Source organism: Pollicipes pollicipes, unplaced genomic scaffold (assembly GCF_011947565.3).
Source record: "Pollicipes pollicipes isolate AB1234 unplaced genomic scaffold, Ppol_2.1 Scaffold_4881;HRSCAF=5763_pilon_pilon_pilon, whole genome shotgun sequence".
Lineage (NCBI taxonomy): Eukaryota > Metazoa > Arthropoda > Thecostraca > Pollicipedomorpha > Pollicipedidae > Pollicipes > Pollicipes pollicipes.
The window spans coordinates 6,740,476-6,761,230 of record NW_023596576.1 but is presented as its reverse complement, the minus strand read 5'-3'; the positions used below and the strand labels follow the sequence as shown (position 1 = coordinate 6,761,230).

General features: G+C 56.9%; 1 protein-coding gene across 2 annotated transcripts in view; it reads left to right on the top strand.

Annotated features, from left to right (window-relative positions):
* Positions 1–15,062, top strand: part of LOC119101699 (uncharacterized) — a 38,410-nt gene extending 23,348 nt beyond the window's left edge. Inside the window, exons 1-3 of one of the 2 annotated variants that reach the window (XM_037225115.1) lie at positions 6,558–6,699; positions 11,151–11,339; positions 13,833–15,062. In XM_037225115.1, the coding sequence (XP_037081010.1) occupies positions 11,180–11,339; positions 13,833–14,017 (345 nt within the window). In that variant the 5' untranslated portion in view covers positions 6,558–6,699; positions 11,151–11,179 and the 3' untranslated portion in view covers positions 14,018–15,062. Of the gene's footprint in view, positions 1–6,557; positions 6,700–11,150; positions 11,340–13,832 lie in introns of those variants that run through there. The other variant, XM_037225114.1, reaches the window with a different exon arrangement.
* The last annotated feature ends 5,693 nt before the right edge of the window (positions 15,063–20,755 follow it).

Genomic DNA, 20,755 nt, shown 5'->3' with positions numbered 1-20,755 from the left:
CGCATACAAATATAGAATGAGCTCAGTCAATTCGCCTCTGGATTACATTACCGTATCCTCTCCGTGCTAGTTTGATTTGTGGTCATATTTCAACGCAGCATCATCGCCCCTCCGTTACAACACGCCGATGGCGTTCCTGGGAGCGACCCCGACGCCATTCAGCCCGTGGCATGGGCGTACACTGCCGCTTCACTGGCCTACGCCAGCAGCCTGCGCTCGCTCCATCGCGCCACACTCTGCGCGCCTGCGCCAGCCGCCACGCACGGCCACCGGCCTGCCAGGTGACGCCACATGGCCACATGGCCCTTTAAGGCCGAGCTCAAACACCCGGCGCAGGGCAGCCGGTCCAGCAGGCGCCGGGTACAGCCGCGGTGCCGCAGCGCCCCGGCCGCACGCTCACCGGGTCGAGCCGCCGAGCTGCTGCTGCCCGTGCCGGCCGAGCGGCAGCTGGCCGCGCCGCTGGAGGCCGGCGAAGCCGACGGCGCGCGGCCGACGCTCTAGAGTAGAAGAGCGTCGTGGCCGGCCCGCACGGACGGCAGCTCGGCTGACCGGCTGCCGACCGCCGCTCCCAGTCAGAGGGCCGATGCGGTCCTTACGACGCTGGTGACTCACTCAACCGTAGCATAGTTCACTCATACTTCTAGGCCTAGAATGGTAGAATGGTCGCGCATACAAATATAGAATGAGCTCAGTCAATTCGCCTCTGGATTACATTACCGTATCCTTCCCGTGCTGGTTTGACTTGTGGTCATATTTCAACGTGCGTGCGTTTCAACGTTTTCAGGTGCACGCCGCTCTACAAAGACACGGCGACGGCGCAGTTACCGGCGTGCCCAGAGCCTCCAAGGAATGAGATGGAGCTGCCTCGACTCGCCAAACGCCGCGCCTGGCTTTCCAGGCCTTCTGCTGCCGGCTGAGGCCGCGTTCGGAACGCACCAGCTGGAGCCACCTATCGGCCGCACTCAGGCTCCGAACGCGGGCGGCTAGCGCTGGCGGCGCCATCTATGCACCGGTACCTGTTGCAACCGCAAGGGGCTTGATGCTGGCGCGCCCTAGTTGACTACAGGCTTTGAGATACGTGGTTTGGAGGCAAAAGTTGTAATGGGAAAAGCGCGTATGCATAAAGAACGCACGCAACTGTTAACAGTCAAACATGCGCAAAGCATAAAGCTCTATGGTAGTAGAAGGTAAGCAAAAGTCAGCTCATGTAAAATATTCGTATTAACAAAATATTGTCGGGACAAAGTTCACGGCTAAAGTTGTTATGAAAAAGTTGACATACGTAAGGCACATAAGAAATAGTTCGAAGCCAATTGTACATACGCAAAGGCCCGTAACGGATAAATTTCTTTCACAGAAGCATGTGCTCAATAGTTTGCCTATTTCGTATAGAAATAAGTTTGGGTGAATGACACTCACAGAGAATGCTCCAGCACAGAGCGACCAACTAAATATTATATTAGATACCAAGCTCTTAGAGTTCAGTAAAATTTGGTCCGCGCGCCATAATATGAGGCGTAGAACTCGACTGTGTGACATCTTAATATATCAGGCGTACATCTTAAAAGTTATAGTCGAGGGGCAACGTTGGGCCGGGCGCAAGCAAGGTCCTCACCAAATGAGGCGCATCAGGCGGGTCTAGCGGATTGCAGCCTGCTCCCTGCTTACTGCGTTACTTTATACAAACGATCGGACCCCAGGCCGTCACTGAAGCGCCTCCCCCCCCCCCCCCGTCCTGCATTCCAGGAGCCAGCCGACTCCCCGTCGCAAGCCGTCAGCTGGCGTCAGTGGCGCGCCCATGTGTCACACGAGGGGCGTCCACAAGTGGCGGCGTCTGGATGCGGGGTGGAGATGGAAGGCAACCAACACGGCGGAGAATCCGCGGTAGGCATGTCCTGTTCGCTTCCTTTTACCTCCGGTCCCTTTCGTCCCAGAATCATTTGCACCACTTCCATTGATTGGGGTGCGTTTGCTAGCCGCCGGCGGGCGTTTAATTTCATATGTAAGCTAGCCGTAACATTAGGCCTAATCTGCACAGCTGTCGCTGTCCCAATGTCCCCCTCCCCCCCCTTTCTCTCGTCAGCGGTCGACGGGGTGGGCTGGCCCCCCACGGTGACTGGTCCGGCGCCCAGAAAACGGATGTGCATTCGAACTTAGGTTACACTTCCGCATACACCTACATCGAACTTACTTTCCATTTCCACGCACATCGCCAGGGACAAACGCTGTGGCTGGTCTTTTGTATCACTGCCTTCGTCATCCTACTTTCAACTCAGAGGACACGTAAAGGGGAGGCCCCCAAACACAGGCCCACGTGCTTCCCCTTTATGTAGCCCTTCCTTAACAAGACCGGGAGCACATTCATCAACAACACATTTAACGACAGCCACCAGCGTCGTTGTTATTAGAGCTCATGGGCCTACTGTACGATTTATTGGGAGTCATTTTCTATATTACTGGAGCTCATCACGATCCGCGGAGCCGCTACGGCTACACCGCGTTCACCAGTCTGAGACACGAAGTCTGAACTTCAAACCGGGTTGGCGGAGAGTCTGGTGCTGACTTCACCAGTCTGAGGCAGACAGTCTGGTGCCCTGAGTACACCAGTCTGAGGCAAACAGTCTGAATGTGTGTCCATGCTCCAAGCACCGTCCAGAAGTCATCCAGCCAACTTAATGTGATGGCCAGCTGCTAACTGGCTGCGAGGGACAGGCTGAAACAGACCAGGCCGCGTCGTGGCACCGCGTGGCACGTACAGGTCTTTCGGGGGAAATTGCCCAGCGAGCTGGAATTGCTGTGCTGGCATGTTGGAGGTTCTGGGCCTGAGGAATTGGACTATTGGGAAGTCTTTGCAGCGAGTTATTTTCAACAAGCGCTCCGATCCACATGCAATTTTTTCGCAACATTGCGTTACGTCCATTTAAAACATCACACAATCTTGAGGTGACAACGCGCCGGCCTCGCAGTGCCAACCCGTCCACAAAACCAGGAAGTGTTATCACAAAGGCGTCAGCTCCTTCCTCTCCCGGCAGTCCACGTACGCCATGCATTCCCAACCATTAAAATTACCTGCAAACTGTTTGTCACTGCCGTGTCGCTACCACCAGTTCAGATCGTAAAATCCGGCTGCCGAACAGGTATTGATTGCACTGAGGGTGAGCGATCCAGCTCCGACAGAGTATCCGAGATGGCACCGGCCGGTCCGTCACGCTCGCCCAGCTCGCTCCCGGTCCGAGCTGGCGCCGGCCAGTCCGCCGCGCTCGCCCAGCCCGCTCCCGATCCGAGCTGGCACCAGGCCAGCCCGCCGCGCTCGCGTAGTCACTCCCGGTCCGAGCTGGCGCCGGCCAGTCCGCCGCGCTCGCCTAGTCCGCTCCCGATCCGAGGCTGGCGCCAGCCAGTCCCGCCGCGCTCGCGTAGTCACTCCCCGGTCCGAGCTGGCGCCGGCCCAGTCCGACGCGCTCGCCTAGTCCGCTCCCGATCCGAGCTGGCGCCAGCCAGTCCGCCGCGCTCGCCCAGCTCGCTCCCCGGCCCAAGCCCGACCGACCAGGAGCGCCGGGGCCCACCCGGGCCGGCCCGCAGTCCATCTACAGGACCTCACAACACGCTCCCATGCTCGGACACGTCCGCATTTGTAAAACAGATCACGTGCATTTGCAAATCAGTTCATGACGTCCACAAACAATGGTTTCTAAAGCATTCGCGAAAGCATTATGGGATTCCACGTGACCGATCGGGGATTCCATGCGCCCGATCGGGGATTCCACGCGGAACCGATCTGGGATTCCACGCGATCGATCGGGGATTCCATGCGACCGACCGGCGGTTAGTAAATTCTGAGACAGTCACCGATAAATCAGGTAGCCAATCGGACTGGCAACGGTTCTAATACAGCCAAAAGACACTATTAGATAGTCCGCGGGACCTCCGAAATTATTAGGGACCTTGTGACACTGTGCCAGCTAAGATCTTCCACTCAATTCCGGAGGGCTCCCCAATAACCCTAATCCGGAGACATGGGAGGCCCGCAAACGTACCGCACCCCCCCTCTCCCGTCAATATCTCGGGAACAACCGGGCCGATGCTGAAGAAAAAACAACGGAGGTATACTTTCTTCCGACGATATATACGTTTCACACGCAGATCTCAAAAACATGTAATAAGATGGACAGGGAGACGAAAACCCCCGACTTGAAGGTCTTGTTTTATCCCATACAATTCTCACATTCATCAGTGGATTTCGGTGCAGCCCATATACATCGATAAATGATGGTTTTGACATGTATACATCGTGGCGATATTTAAGCGCGTGCAAAACTAATATGCGTGTCCAGCAAATGCAGAACAGGGTGGTAACAAAAACTGTCAAAATGCGGCTTCGTGGAAACGCGGTGATGGTGGATTAATAGTTGTTACCTTTGTGCACCTGTGCGAGCGTGTGTGACGTACTTGGCACGTGCACGCATATACCATAAGTTGGTTTACCATAACAAACGCAGAAATTTGCAATTACCAAAGACGTCTGTTTTTGTCTCGCCAATACACTGAGACGCTTATCATGTACAATGTACATGATAAGCGTCTCAGTAAATGCGTGCTTTTTGCCTATCATTGGCCGGTTCACAACGTGAACCGTTGGCCATGGATTGGTGTTCACGATCATGCCATGTTCCTCGGAGACGGAATCCAATTAAAATCGGGTAGTGCTGGTGGTGGTCGGAGTCAGACAATGAATCAACCCAAACAATGAACTGAGGTCATTAACGAAATCTGCTCCGACGGAGCGAAATCAAGGACAAATCTACCCAATGCAGGGACATTCGTCCCAGGCCGTCCGGGGCACTCTGCCAGTCAGGCGGTTTCCAAGTCGGCCAAGTGTTGTCAACCGCGACAGAGGCACCGAAACACCATCAGAATACTCGAAATGATCGGACAGTCACCCGGGTAAATATTAGAAATAAACGTACCCAAGAAAATCGAGCACCAAGACGTTGAGATTGCCACTGCGTCCCAATATGGCCGAGGGGGGCGCTGAGACAATCCAAAGGCGTGATACGTGGCAAGATACCTTAGCCGTGGCGCCTAAGGTTGTTTAGGAATAAGGGCCGCAGGGATATAAAGCAATACAAGGAAGTACGAAAGTACGACAAGGAAGGAAAGGGAGGCCCGGACAGGACACGTCCGGAGGGAGGGGGGGGGGGGGGGGAAGGGCGGGGGAGGCAAGGAGGCCGTGCGGGTTCGCCGAAAATGCCAGCGACACTATTTGGGTCTTTGGCAGTTCTGACTTCGAAAGCTCAGGTCAAGCAGAAGATGTGAAGTGATCACGAGCTCGATACAAGTCAAGAGCATACATATTAGAATATTCGCCCGCAGCATACTTACGAAACTCAAACCATGGGTATTGTGCTTGTTTCTGCCATTAGCCTCAAATGGTTTGTTTCTCTCCCGGTCAGCGGACTTCCATGGTGCCCGTATCCCAAGAGGGCGACCAACGCGCGGGCGACCAACACGATCTCCGTGGGCGACCGACCACGATCTCCGTGGGCGACCAACGCGATCTCCGTGGGCGACCGACACGACCAACGGCCCTGAACTGCTGTCACACGGATCAGGGCAGAGGATAATCGATTGACGGCGCTGAACTACTGTCAGGCAGATCAGGACAGAGGATCATTGCGGTGGGAGCAATACTTCGAAGGCCTTCCCGTGCACAGTTAACTAGTGCCCGTGTAAATGAGACCAAATGTTTGTCCAAAACCCCATTAGCTGCATGGGTGTCGCATAGTTCCCCAGGACTGCGATTGCCACCAGGAGATAAACTGGGTGCACATGTTAAGCCAAATCCGCACAGAGTTTCATCTATACAACTGACGCTTCATTCAAATAAGTTACAATGGTAGTCAGCCGTTGGTTTATTGACAATCTGCAACCCACCCGTCATCTCAGCTTGACTTGTTTTAGTGCAGTCAGCCGGAAGTTTGAGGTGTTGGTAACATTCGACGCCCGATGGCGATCTGCAAACTTCCATCAACACATTCAGGGGCGAACGTGCACAGTAGTCCCCCCCCCCCCCTCCTCCCCCTCCCGGCACATACCCCGTCCTTCACAGAAGTCATGGCATGTATGAATAGCTTTGTGCGTTGCTTAAGGTTGACGGGTAAAAATACCTGGTAGACACGTACAAATAAGATCGAAAACAGGCGAAATTGTCTTGAGGCACGCAAGACATTTTGCGTTTCTGGGGCGCGCTAAGCTGGGTTTCTGTGAATTTCTTATCCGTGCCCCACCTGCATCCCATTGAGCAATCCTGAATCGCGCCCTTGTGCACATTTCCGCATACGTTCGAGAAATTATGAAGTCATTCATCGTCAAAACCGTCCCCCTCCCTCTTCCCCCCCCCCCCCCCAACCCGCACCCCACAACCCTCGACGGACAGCTGGGCCGCTGGAGGCTGGGCGGAAACAGCCAGCCGCAACACCCCCTGGCCCGCCAGCGCGCCGTTCCGTTATTGGCGGCTGCTCTGCGCGGCCGTTCGGCAATGCCGGAGCCCGAGTAGTGGCGGCGCGTGAGCGGCTGGGGTAGGTCGTCCCTGGCAACGGTGGCTGAATCTTCTGTCGGGGGATAACGCAGACTGTCAGAGTGCGCGGTGATGATGAAGTGGCGTGCTTCGCTTGTTGGCGCTGGTCATTCTGGCGGTGAATGGTAAGTGCGAAGGACGGGTATCCGCCGGTGACGCTGTCACTTTCTAAAAAATTGGTGGGGCACCACGGGGAAGCTCGGCGTAACGCCCGTGCGCTTTAGGTTAGAGATAACCTTGGGCAGCATCTGTCCCTCAAGATCATGGGGCATCGGCTAAGTGAAAACATTCGCCCAGCCATCCCCGTGCCAGTTGGCTGCGGCCTCCGACCGTGACTGCGAACAACACGCGGCGGAGAAATCCGTTAACTGCCAGACACTCGACGGGGCCGACTGGATGTTGCAGGGAGAGGTTCCCCAGTGACATCCAGTCGGCGTACGTGGGTGCTGGTCAGACGAAGCTGACTCCGGGCGGCGTGCGGCGCCGATCGCCGCTCCATCGCTTTACACGGCCCGCTTCCAGCCGGTGGCCTCCCTCGGACGCTGATTTATGTCACGCTGACCTTGGAATAAGCGGGCGCAATTCTTCGACACAGCCATCGCGGCGGAGCCGACACGGGCCTCGATCGGCGCCAGCCCGGCCCGACCCTGGAGTTTCCTTCCCACAAGTTTTCCGTCGCCTCCAGCTCCCGCTCCGACCTTGGCGGGCACTGACGGCCGCCACGCGGCCCGCCATGGCAACCCCAGCGCGGCGGCGAGGGGCCGGTCCTGCGGCAACAGGGAGCCGGGCGGCGGCGCGTCCTGTCGCTCCGGACCCGGGACGGCCGCGCCGCCGGCAGTGGACCGAGGCGAGCACGCTTGACACACGCGAGTCGGTCGGGCCCGCTCTCCGCGCGCACTCCGGTGCGCCCGATCGCGCCGATGAACCAATGTCCGCGCGCTCCCGAGCGCTGATCGCCCTCGATTGCGACGCAATGGACACGTCGATGACAGCTGAACGATGCACTCCGCAGTTTGCACGAAAGTCGGTAATTCACCGACTGTCATATGGTCAAGGATATACCTAATGGGACACCAAGTAAGTGGGTTCCGAGTAAATCCTCGAGGCCATTCTCAGCCTGCGTTCGCCTCTTCGAGGGACGGCCCAGAAGTCTGCAGTCTTTTAGTGTTTCCTAGAGGTGGGGGCGGGATGGTTATACTAGGGTAATGTTGTACCTTGGTGGCTTGCTTTCACAACACGTATGAACAGGAAAGCCGCATGAGAGCAGGAAAGTGCCATGTCACAAATGCCGTTAACTCGTAGTTTCTCTCTCTCTGTCTCTGTTCCTGTCTCCGACTCTCCGGTCGGGTGCTCTGAGTTGCCACAGGCTTGGCCTTGGCCCCGGCCTTCCGGCAGCTGTCCTCCTGCTCCAAGGCGCGGCGTCCCCAGCACGACCGGTTCAGTATACACTGCCTCAGAGATGGACCGCGTTGATCAGGACTACATAATCATTCGCCCAACCACCTGGGAGGATATTGCCAAACTGACCCCGCGAACCTCAACCCTCCCTCCCGCCCCCATCTGCCAGAAACTCAACCTAACTGTAGGTTGAAAAGCATGGTGAGAACTTTGATAGGATGGGGTGCCAAAACGACTGAGGTTCATATTTCAAGCATCGAAGTCGCTCTAGACTTGTGTCCAGGAATCGTACAACTGGTGGCAGTTCGGGTAAGGGATTGATTCCAAGATCTCATGGTTCGCTCATTCCTTCGTTCATTCGTTGTTTCGCCGAAAATGCACAATATTTTTGGAATTTGACGCGCTACTTGGAATCCTTCATACTATGAATAGCTTGAGACCGTTATCTCATATGGAAGCAGTCGCTGACTGCTGTTCCCGCATTTCAGCTCCCTTTTCAGGTGAGGGGCACATCTCCAATGTTTGAGAAAAGGTTGGTTAAATCCAACAACATAAACGTCTTTAGGGGTAGGTTAAGGTGGGTTAAGCCTACCTTATCTTGGGGTAGGTTAAGCCATTGTGGGGGCAGATTTAGCGGTAACTTTAGCCGTTTTATCCTGTTGAACCCTCTCCCTCCAAAGTGGTTTCGCGAAACTAAGCTCATCGTAAATAATTTAAGCCCCATCACAAAGGACGGCGTGTGAAAGCTACCGATTTCGTGCCCACGTTTTAATCTTTTTCGCTTATCCAGCTCTGGACTGTGCAGAGGCCGCACCGCCTTTTCATTATCCGAAAACAATCATTACCCATCACGTGACGAACGCCCAAATCCTGCCGCGCTTCCTGCGCCCTCTGGATTGCAATGCCAGCTTTCGACAAACCCAGCGGACCGTGCCTACGGCTCGGCGCACCGCAGGTGCCGTAACAGCGACCAGCGGGCGGGCCTCGCCCGTGGGCAGGAGTCGTGCCGGCGCCCGACCGCGGCTGGCACGGGCCCGGACAGACCTGGCGCCGCTCCAGCCTCTCCCCTCCCCTCCTCTCCTGGGCGCGCGGAGAAGCCCGGCTGTCATGTCGGCGCCATTCCGGCCGCCGGCCTCCGGCGGGAATTCCGCGGATCGGGCCGCGTCGTGCGTCGCCACGGCCGGCGGCGCGCGCTTCTGGCACTGGCCTGCGGGTCAGAGAACCGGCCAGACCCGAGCTGGCGACAAGAGAGGCGCAGAAGACGCCAAAGTACGCATATCACCGGGTCTGCCTTTCACGACACATGGCCGCAACATGACTCAGGGTTTGCACATGCCAACCGTGGTATGCCCGTCAATGGGCCTGGTAGCCGCGGCACGCCCACTACAGGGCCCGTCTCCAGCGACGCCGGCGGCGCCCGCCGACAACGCCCCTCGTCTTTGGGTCAAGCGGCGGCGCATGGCCTAGCTGCGCCGACAGCGTGCAGCCGCGCCAGCACGACCGTCTGGCGGCTCGCTTGCGCCAGCGGGGACCGGCCGGCAGCGCCACACACAACGCCATCTTCCGGACAATGACGCAAACACGTCGCGCGCGGAAACAGCAAGGTGAACGCCGAAAGCACAAGGACGTGGTCGGCCCTCGCCTTCGGTGGCTGCTCTATTCGCTGGGTGTTTATTGGCGGCGTGCCTTCATTCACGGGGTGCTTTATTTGTTACACACGTCCTGTCTGCCAAATGTAGGTCGCGTCTGCTCCCAGAGACTACTTTTGCGTCCACGACTACCATGGCTTTTCTGGGCGGGGGGAGGTGGGATACGGTTAGACATTTTCTCTGTTCAGTTCGCCAATATATTCTGTGAAAACAAGCCACTGGGTGAGACCGAAGGTTGGAAAAAGTGCATGGGAAACTGGCTGGGTAAGCACGAACGGCTTAGGGCGCTACAGACAGCTGGCACCACAATCTTCAAACATGGTTTGGGGATTACATGGCTGAAGAGCGTCTGGCAACTGGCCCGATCTCAGCGATCACCAGCACTCCTGCCATCTCGCGGATCAAATATCGTTACGGCGGAGAAACCACGAAAGGCGCGATTGTCTATCGATCGCGCTTGTCGCGACGGACGCCACCGGTGCGGACGCCGGATCTCACTGACAAGACACACGCCCACACGCCTATGGGACCACGCCAAAAAACAGTCGGAGCTCCAATGAGCGCTGCAAATGCTAACGAGGGCCCGGCCGTTCGGAAGGTCACCCTGAGAAGGGCGGCGCGCGTCCACACGGCACGCGGCGCGGACGGCGGTGAAAACAACGCACGCGTGGCGCAACACGGTCCTGCGATGCTCATGCGCCCTCAAACGACGATCACGTGCAGCCGTGAGAGGTGCACGCTGGGATCTTGGCCCAAACGGTGGCCAAAGTTGCACAGAGCCAATGGCGTTATGTAATATAGCTGTCACCGTAGCGGTAGCATTTATTATACAGCCCGAGTGGCAGTGCAAGCGTCACGGAGGCACTGGGCCGGCTGCCTCTCCCTGTGTGGCGCGGTGGTGGTGGTCAGCTGGCGCTGCCGGCCTGGGCGGAACCGGACAGGTGGCTGATAGCCGACGATCAGGGGAAGACCTGCGGAAGTGTCACGCCGCCCACGCGGCCGGCCGGCTCACCAGCAGGCGACGGCAGCAGCATGCTAGCGGCAGCAGCAGCAGCACGTCATAAGTGCACAAGGGCATGGCGCTTGCGAGAAGCGCTTGCTGTTTTGGACAAGTGCGCGCATCCGGTCGGCGGCCAAACGACGGGCATGGTTCAGACTTCGGGGGTCCGCTGCACTCTCAATTGTGGCGAATTGCTCCAGAAGTGTTCTCTACGATCACAATCCGTTGCCCTCTCTTCCTGAAGACTCAGACCACTGGTTGCCTTGACTCACGGAGCCTTTCGGGGCCGATCCCAACGGTTTCAGCCGCATGCGCGATCCTCGATAAAATTGCTGGATTTCTATCCGTCACTGTCGCTGCAAGAACCCACGCCGCCGGCCAGAACGGTGCACACCGAAGCTGGCCACCACCGGAGGCGGCGCGCCGCAGAAGTGCACCCCACCGGAGGCGTCACCAGCCGCCGCCGGCTCATCCCCAGCTGCAGCCCCGCCGCCCCTGACCTGACCTGACCTGCGCTGTCCCGTTCCAGGTGCGGCGGCGCTGCGCTGCTACGCCTGCATGCCGAACCGCAACATCGCCGGCGTCTCGCTGCCGCGCGCCATCGCCGACCGAGCGCACTCCTACCCGCGCTGCTCTCAGCTCAACGCGAAGGACCCCGAGCTGCGGTTCGAGATGACCTGCCCGCGGGGCCTAGACAAGAGCTGCGTCAAGATCCGAGGTGGGTGACGGCCGGCGCAGCTGGCAGCCTGTCCAGTCCTGTGGCCGGCTGGGGTAGGGCCTGCCCAGAGGTTGGGGGAGGTTGGAGGCTGTCCCCAGCGGCAAGCCAGGGTACAGCTTCCCCAGAAGTAGGGAGGAGATGGGAGGCTGCCCCCAGCGGCCAGCTAGGTTAGGGCCTCCCCAGAAATCGGGAGGAGGTCGGAGGCCGCCATCAGCGGCCGGATTGAGTAGATGACCGACCAGGGTAGGAGGCGGCTCCTACCAGCTGGGTGGCGCCGGATTGAGAAGACGACCGACCAGGGTAGGGGGCGGCTCCTACCAGCTGGATGGCGCCGGATTGAGTAGATGAACCGACCAGGGAGGGGGCACTCCTACCAGCTGGGTGGAAGAAGCAGGGGCTAGAAGGAGGGTGGACCAGACTGCCTCTTTGACCGAGATCTGACGCGCGGTCGGAATCAGTTCACGCACAGAGCGGGCATATCTGCTGACTCGTGTAAAGCAGACTGGACTTACGCCCGTACTCCCAATCAGTCCGGCGCCCCCGGACAAACAGCACTGACGCCCGCACATCAGAGCAATTAGTTCTGCGCGGCGCCCTATCGTGCCCAGGCCAGGCTTCATAAGCGCTCTGGACGCCAGAGCTTGCCGCCAGACACCAACGGCGGCACAGACCGCGGCCGCGCGGTGCCGACGCCAGCCGACCGCGCCCGGCACCAGTGCCGCCACCTTTCCCGGACACGCCCCCCTGTCGGCGCAGCTGTCGAGCCGGCCCCAGGCGGCCCGGCAGCGGGGCAAGCGCACGGCCGCGACGAAGGGGCCGCCGCACTGCGTGGGCGCCCCGTCAGGCGCGTTACACTTTACGAGAAATCATTTCCCTTCGCCGGACGCGTGAGGAAGCTTGTGGTGACACTTAACTGGGAGATATCTGCATTATCGGCGGCGCCGCGTGGCGCTGCCGCAGTCTCGGGCGCAGCGATCGCCGCTTCGCGCCGGCAACCGTCGGTCGTTACCAGCCCGGCCTCGTTGTGGTTGCCGCAGCCGGCTGACGTCATTACTGACGTCACCTTCCGCGTGACTCGCCGGCCGGCCGGCAAATGGCGGTTGGACATACCGCCTGCGGCGACGTTACGGCGCCCACCGCAGCGGCCAGACGGAATGGAACGCGCCTGAAGGCCGTGCGTGGCTGACAGCCGGATATGACGCACCTCGCTGCGATCGCTCTGAGTCATCCCGGGCGAGCGTAAATCGACACGGCCGTCCGGAGCTTACATCCCGGGCGAGGGTCAACTGACCTGGCCGTCCGGAGCTTACATCCCGAGCGAACGTAAATCGACATGACCCCCCAGGGCTCACGCCCCGAGCGACGAGTGGCAATACACACGGCTGTCCGGAGCGCACACGGGGGCGAGTGTCAATACACACGGCTGTCCGGAGCGCACACGGGGGCGAGTGTCAGTAGACACGGCTGTCCGGAGCGCACACGGGGGCGAGTGTCACCGGAAACGGCCGTGCTGGGTGCGCAGCGGCGGCGTTGGACAGGTCACACTCAGCGCGCCTCTATGTTTGTATATGCATGACTTATGATCTCAGCGCGGGAAAGGGGCGGCAGAGCTGCTCTGGGTACCGTCACCGGCCGGAGCGCGGCCGGTGGCCGTCGCCAGCGGGGCGCCGAGTCTCGGGACACCCGCTGACGGACCCCCGCCGCCACCAGCTCTACCTGAACTGGAACATGGCCGCTCACCCCCTCAGTATCAGTAAATGGTTTGGGTTACCAATCAGTTCTAGTGCCAGCAGCCTACAACCTGACCCCTCTCCCCCCCCCCCCCCCCCAATTTAGCAGCAAACGGTTTTAGCGCTCCTCCTCCACGCCACGCCCAAACGCCCAAATAACCATTACCCCGCCGTTACAGGAAGGGAATGATGAGTGAAGTGGCAAATGACATACCACTGCTGTAACGAGTGCGCCGCATCTCATGTGATCACCTGCTCGCTCCTCCCGCTCCTGCCACGTCAGCGATGCGCGGCCGACGGCAGGCGCCAGACCGGCCCGTGTCGGAGCGCCGCCGGACAGATATGAGGGGCCGCTGTCGGAGCGCCAGCGCGTCAGCAGCAGTCGGCGCCGATGGTGAGGTCTGGCGGCGGTGGTCGAGCCCCTGACGCCAGACCCGCCCCGCTCGAGCGCGGCGCTGACCGACCAGCGACCCGGCCGGCGGGCTCTAATCAGCTGGGCCCAGCGCAGCTCGCTGGCGGTCGGCGCCTGCGCCCGGCCGGCGCCACCCTCACCGCCGCCAATTAGCGCCGGGTGCAGACGCGGCCCATTGTCCGCTTTGGGCCGCGCGCGCGCCCGGCCGCCGCTGCGGCCCGCACCAGGGTGGCGAGGCGACGCAGACGGGCAGCGCCGCACGCCGACTGCATGCTGACCGCCGGTCGGCCGCCGCCCTCCAGCCATTTGTCTGACGCCTGTCCGTTCTGACATCGTTCCGTGGGGTTTCAGACGAGCATGGCAATGAGATGCGCAGCTGTTTCGGCAGTCACAAGTCCTCGTGCTCCAAGCAGACCAAGAAGGGCCAGGTGCTATGCGTATGCAAGGGCGACTTCTGCAACTCCGCACTCGTCATCCGGCCGGCGCCGTTCGTCCTGTTCGTGCCGCTGGTCGCCGCCCTGCTCCGACTACACTAGCGCCGCCACGCGGCCGCCGCCCGCAGCGCTCAGCAGTATTCGCTGGAGTGTGCTGTCACACATGGGTGTCATCGTTGGACGGAGGACGTAGCCCTGCTCTCACGCACATATTTTTGTTAAGTGTTGGCTGTATGCGTGTGCCAACTGCATGTTTGCCTCCACCGGGTCAGCTGACCCGGTGACGGGAGGGCCGTCAGAGGCATCAACGGGGACGACAACCGCCCTGTCGTCACGTCCAGCCCGCCGCTACGAGCGGACGGAGACGCCCGCGCTCGCCCTGCTCCTGGTATCATATCAGCCCGGCCTGCAGCCGCGGAGTGGAGTGATGCCGACAGCGGAACGCCGGCGCTTTAGTGCAGAGACCGGACGTGCCGGCCGGCGGCGGATCGTCGAGCGGCGGCTCCTGTCTGGCGCGGGGCGCGAGCCGGCGCACCGCCGGACCTCCACCGTGCTCCGCCCGGAGCTCGTTTTCCCGACCGACAGCGCCCAGGTGAGCGGCCGCCACCCGACCGACAGCGCCCAGGTGAGAAGGGCCAGACGCCGTCTACAGCTGGCGCCGACAAGAGGCAGGCGTCGGCCCGGCCGCCGGAGGAGCCACCGCCGCCGGCCACGGACCCCGCGGCCCCGCCGGAGCTCCGGCGGCTCTGGACGCGGACCCAGCGGCCAACACTGTGGCTCGCCAGCCGCCCGACCACAACTCTTCCAGACTGGCTTCCTCGATACTGGCTCCATGTGGCCTGCGAATCACCATATGCGCAGGCTGCGGACGGCGACCAAAGGCGCATGCGCAGCGTGCCGACGGCGCCTGCTGAGTGCACCAGTGACCCCGGCGGCGCCTCATAGTGTGATGTCGTCTGCGCCGAGGTCTCTGTGTCGGCGATGTTCCTGCAGTGGCCGCGTCCTGCGGTAGTGCCGTGGTGGCAGACTGGAGGCCATGCTCTTGCCGCCCTGCTCTCGTCCATCGGCGGACCTGATACGCCGCCTCTCAGCCGGACGGCCGGCTTTTGTACAAATCGAACACAATATATCCATAGCGCAAATCAAACAAACGTGTTTGAAAAGCTTGCATATTTCAAGAGAAAATGAATGATTTGTCCGGAAATTATGAATGTCCGAACGAAGTTGCGACCAATAATCATACAGAGCAACACAATGCCGGAATCCAAGCAGGAGATGCCAACGCAATATACGTAGACAAATATGCCACAAACAATGGGTTAATTCGTTACCAAAAACATACTTTTGACTTGCTGGAAATGTCCGGTGAACTCATCGCAAGGTCCAAAAACACACCAAGTGCCCAAAAAGGAGAGATCTCGGTGGTCTCGAGGTTTTACGAAAAGGCTCCAATAACTGTCTTCATTCGGCCACTTACGTTATGAACGTTATGACGAAGCCCTTCTTTGGTCCGTGAAACGTGGTATCGGATGAGAGGTCTTTCAGTCTTATCAAAACTACCATGACTAATCTTTACTCTGGTATGACTTATTTGCTTCCAAGGGCATCTAAGAACCTTAAGCATTAAGCGTCGGTTGATAGCGCTCCGTAGCGTCAGCGATGCCACGATCATTACGTCACTCACCACAACTTTTGAAAGAAAAAGGTACGAAGTGGCACAGCGGGTCCATTCATATACGTCTTGTATTTTTCCAGTTTGACCATGCCTCTCCTCAACGTAACATGTGACGTTCGCCTCCCCCCCATCTAAATAGTACGTAACGTTGTGTTTTGGGCCAGCTGCCAGGTGTTGTGGAGTCATGACGCATCGTCATGCCAGATATATCGGACCACCTGCCGGACATATACCTTTTATGACAGCTTACCTTTTCGGTCAGTCCCAGCAAGCCCAAATACATTTTTCTTAACATAACAGCATGTTTAATTCGTCGGAACCTAAAAATACTTTTGCTGGACAAATCACCTGATGGCGCTACGGCTTTTTACCCCTGGCTGGCAGCATGCAAAAACGGCCTTCGAAGCGGCCTTGCAACTCTCAACCCAGGCAAGATAAGGTCGGAAGATATGGTTGTGAGGCTGTACCTCTCCTGTAGCCTCTGAAATATTCTGTGCGCAAAGAGAAGAAGTTGAATTATAGAATACAAAACAGAAGCATGTGCAACGTCACGTGGTTCTCTAACGACACGTAAACGATCCTACCAATGAATGCACTTGGTACAATGGTTATCACACAATGAGTTGGTGCTTTTAACACTGCTAGGTCCGAATGAACCGCACGTCACTAGTCGCGAAAATACCGCCGAACACTACAAATACCGCTTTCTACCGAGACCCTTTCTTCGCATACATTAAGGCACAAAGTGGGCGCCGGGTAGGGGCCACCTGCCATGCCATGGGATGATGCTCGGGTCGGCTTGGCACGCACAAAGCCGCGCTGGCAGCACGACGCTGACGGGCTGATGGCAGAGTAATGCTAATGCTACCGCATCACGGGTGCCCAGACGGCCCCGTCATGTAGGCTGTGCCCGATGGAGTTGGGAGCTGCAGAGTACAGATCCTCCATTCAGTGCTTGGCGCGGTCACAGCCCTACAATGCTCCGATGCCCGGCTTCAGCCCAACTTCGGGGGTAGATTCGTGGCTCTGTACCGACCGCCACGCCGCTTCCTCCACTGCCCCCGTGGAACCCCATGCCCGTGGGTACCCGAGTGGCCGCGGGCAGGACCGCACTGCCCGCGTGGAACCCCATGCCCGTGGGCACCCGAGTGGCCGCGGGCAGGACCGCACAGCCCGCGTGGAACGCCATGCCCGTGGGCACCCGAGTGGCCGCGGGCAGGACCGCACAGCCTCCGGGTGGCACCCGGCCCGACCATTTTGTGCAGCGGCAAAAGATCAGCGCTCGCAGCCCGAGCGCGCGCCTGCCATCGCCGTAGCGGACCGTCGTGCCGGGCGACCGCAGCCACGCAGCGGCCAGCGTCACACACACCCCATGACGTCACGCTCCCGCCAGGCGCCGCCGGCGGCGTTAGCACCCGGCCACGGGGTTCCGGCCCCGCATGCACGTTTGAAGTGCGGTGCTTTCGCTGGCTGCTCACTCAGGGCGCTTAACGCATTGACCGCTGCCCGCTGCCGGCAGGCATTGAGCGGCTGGAGGAACGACTACGCGAGAGCGATACAGCGCACCACATGAGCACGCGCACCGGTGCCACCCACGCATCGGGCGCACCACGGCAGCAATGTATCTTGCGAATGTGAACTCGATCGCTACGCGCACACGTTTGCCAAGTGAGGAAGTTCGACATGAGCACCGCATTTGAATGCATGCCCACGCGTCCGCTGGATGCGCACTACAGCCCATCCCCCGCCCCCGAACACGTGTGCCTATGCCTCGGCGTTTGCTGGCCTGTGGCAGTTCGACAGCAGGCACGAGGGACTACTCACGCTAAGCGAGTGACGGGAAGCCAGCACTATGCGATTTGTTTTATTCACCTCATCGGGACATCAAATCGACCCCCGCTTAAGCTAGTGAGCGCGGTGCCGGGCGCCTTACAATAGCGCCGACAGCATTACCCCAGTGAGGGAATTGGTCAGTGCCTTACAATAGCGACGACAGCACTACCCCAGCGAGGGAAGTTGCCAGTGCCTTACAATAGCGACGACAGCATTGTCCCGGTGAGGGAGGTAGTCAGTGCCTTACAATAGCGACGACAGCATTACCCCAGTGAGGGTAAATGCTCGGCCAACAGCCTTTGACCCTGAACTCTGCCTTAGATATCGCACCCATGGAGGAAAAATTTTACAGGCAGATAGAAATGCGGGACAGAGAGGAGCCAATCGACATCGATCTAGTCAAATGAGCCACAGACCCCCTGCAGAGAAAAATCTACAGCTCGTGGAAACTGTCAATGTTCTAGTAGTTCGAATGTCGGAAACCAAGTAGGTCTTCCATCCAGTTGAGCAAGTGAAATTTGCAACATAGATGCGGACAAAAAATATCCCCTTATACACGTCTGCATAGGCAAAAACAGGGTTTGCACTCTTTTTGATACTTTTGGATCGATTTTGGCTGGTGAGTGACACAAATTTAGGGTTATGCGACGACACTTTGATAAAACAAACTTGTCAGGAAAAAGTACCTTAAGTATCTGCTTCAGGCCACCGAATTTCAGTCACAAAAATGGTAAAAATTCAAACTACATTGGGTAAAACCCGGGTGTATCGTTCATTTTTGTGTCGTTACGGGACTAGGTAACATGATTTTAGATGTGGACTTTCTCAGTCAATGAAGAGCTCTCCTTGACTTTCATAATCAGCTACTGAAAATAGGTAAAGCATTGTTTCCACTAAAGCAAGGGCAAAACTGTCAAGAGGAAATTAACTTAGTAAGACTGTCAGAAAGCATTTATCTACACCTAGACCATCAGCCAAAATCAAATGTCACCGTTCAAAAATAAGACCGCTGGAGAACAGCTTATTCTGACTCAACTTTCTTCCTCCCAACACGTTGAATAAGAACCTGGAATTCTTTTACTTAATGCAGTCGTTAAAATGTCCGAAAGCAAGCACTTCCCTGGGCAATCACGAATGAGACAGGCGGACATTTTTACTTTCGGAAAGGTCAAAATCTAGGCAAAGCGTCCAATCTCAAAACAAAAGATCAGGTTGAAGTCAGTCATGTACAAGCAAAACAACCGATGATACCCACACAGTCGAACCACCAGCTGAAAATGCTCAATTTAATGCACCTTGCAGAAGGATGACGCCCACTTTATGAACAGCTTTTGGAGAAAAACATAGACGTCTTTGTGGTGAAAGACTCGGAACCAGCAGTTACCCACGCTGCCGAAATGATAATAAACAAGCAAAACAGTCCACCTACTAGACAGAAGCCATAAAGAATTTCTCTGACACAAAAAGCAATCTTGGACAAACATGTAGATGAGATGATGAAAGCAGGTATCATTCGCCTAAGTAATTCCCCGTGCCTATCATCTGTGATTGCATTGACAAAAAAGGAACAGATTAAATTAAACAGATTCGATGAAGCAAGTAGATAAACAAAAACTGTCTTTGGAACGTATAAATGCGTTTTCCATTCAGCTCCATAGTTTTTGGTTTGGCTGGTTCCCGTGCAGCATTCCAAAATCTGATGACTGCGTTTTGAGCGACGTCAAATCCTTTGCAGTTGGCTCCTTCAACAACATTATCGTCCATAGCGCGACTTTCGACGAACAGTTGCAACATCTCGAGACAGTATTTGACCGACCACGACGCGCGAGCCTTCGCCACAAAATGTCAAAGTGCGAGTTCCTTAAAGACATACTAAATTATTTGGGGCATATAGTACCGAATGAAGGAATTAACGTCGACCCAAACAAAGTTGAAGTCATCAACAATATGCGGCCACCTAGAAACCTTAGAGAGCTCCGCAGATTTATTGGAATGGAACCGGAAGTACGTCCCACAGTTCAGCGAAATTACGAGACATTTGGCAACACTCACGAGAAATAATACGAGATTTCAGGGGGGTGATTAAACGTAACATGCATTTGATGCTCTCAAGACTAGGTTGATGAAAGCCCCAATCTTGGTCTTTCCGGACGTCACCTCACCCTTTTTGATATTTACAGACGCTTCGCAATACGCTTAAGGCGCGGCGCTGATGCAAAAACAAGAGGATCAAGAGTGATGCAGTACGTATTGCATCAATTCACGGATGCACAAAAAATGGCCGACTATAGAACGCGAAACGTTCACTAACGTATAGAGCTTACAAAAGCATCGCCCTATCGTTTTATAAACCAAGCTTACAGGCCATGCGGACTATAAGCCTCTGAAACACATTTTCACAAGCGAAATGCAGAATCCTCGAGTACAACGATGGGCTATCATGATGAATGAATACGGCTGCAACATTGAGTACATCAGTGGTGTTAAAAATGTTACCGCATATCTTCCCTTTAGACCTCCGAACTCGGCCCAAGTGGAAAAGTTATCCGACGGTGAACGACTAGATTGGCATGATCAACGGGTGGATACCTCAGAAATTGATAGGATCGAAATTCTCAGACACAAAGGATGTTCCGTATGCCAAACGTGCTACATATCCCCGACAGACGCTGAGTTCAGGATAGCACAAAAGGACCACTTGTTAAAAAATAATTCAACAAATACTGGAGGGAGACGATGATAACGTGAGGTATATTACAACGAGAATGATGTACTGTACCATTTAGCGTAAGGTACTAAAACACATCTTTTGACCCGTTCCCAACTAGTAGTTCCTGAAGCATTCAAATATGCCTTCCTTCGAGAGGCGCATGGAAGTCTCACTTTCCCATTGTACCCAAAATCAGAGCAGAGAACTGCGTGATCAAAAACGTGGCGCCCATAAAACTGGACTAGTTCATTCAGAATATCTCCGGATTAATGATATCAATGGCGTTTGGAACAGAAACTACGACACTGTGGAACGCCCCATTAAAATTCGTGTAAACCCTGAGACAGAACCGCCTCGTGTTCAAACTCCCATATTAGCGATATTAGCTTTCCCCAATGGCGGTTCTTTATCACCCGTATGCGAACAGGACATGCTTTTTATGCTACAAGTAAATGACGAGGGTACTGACGAGTCAACCGAAATGGACCAGGAAATGATTGATGACGGAGAACCACCCTATGAGGAACAGACTACTGATCAGACGGCTACACCGTTACCGAGCAGAGTAGACAGTAATCCTGCGCCCTCACATGGCTACGTAGCGCGATCGCAAATACCCGCG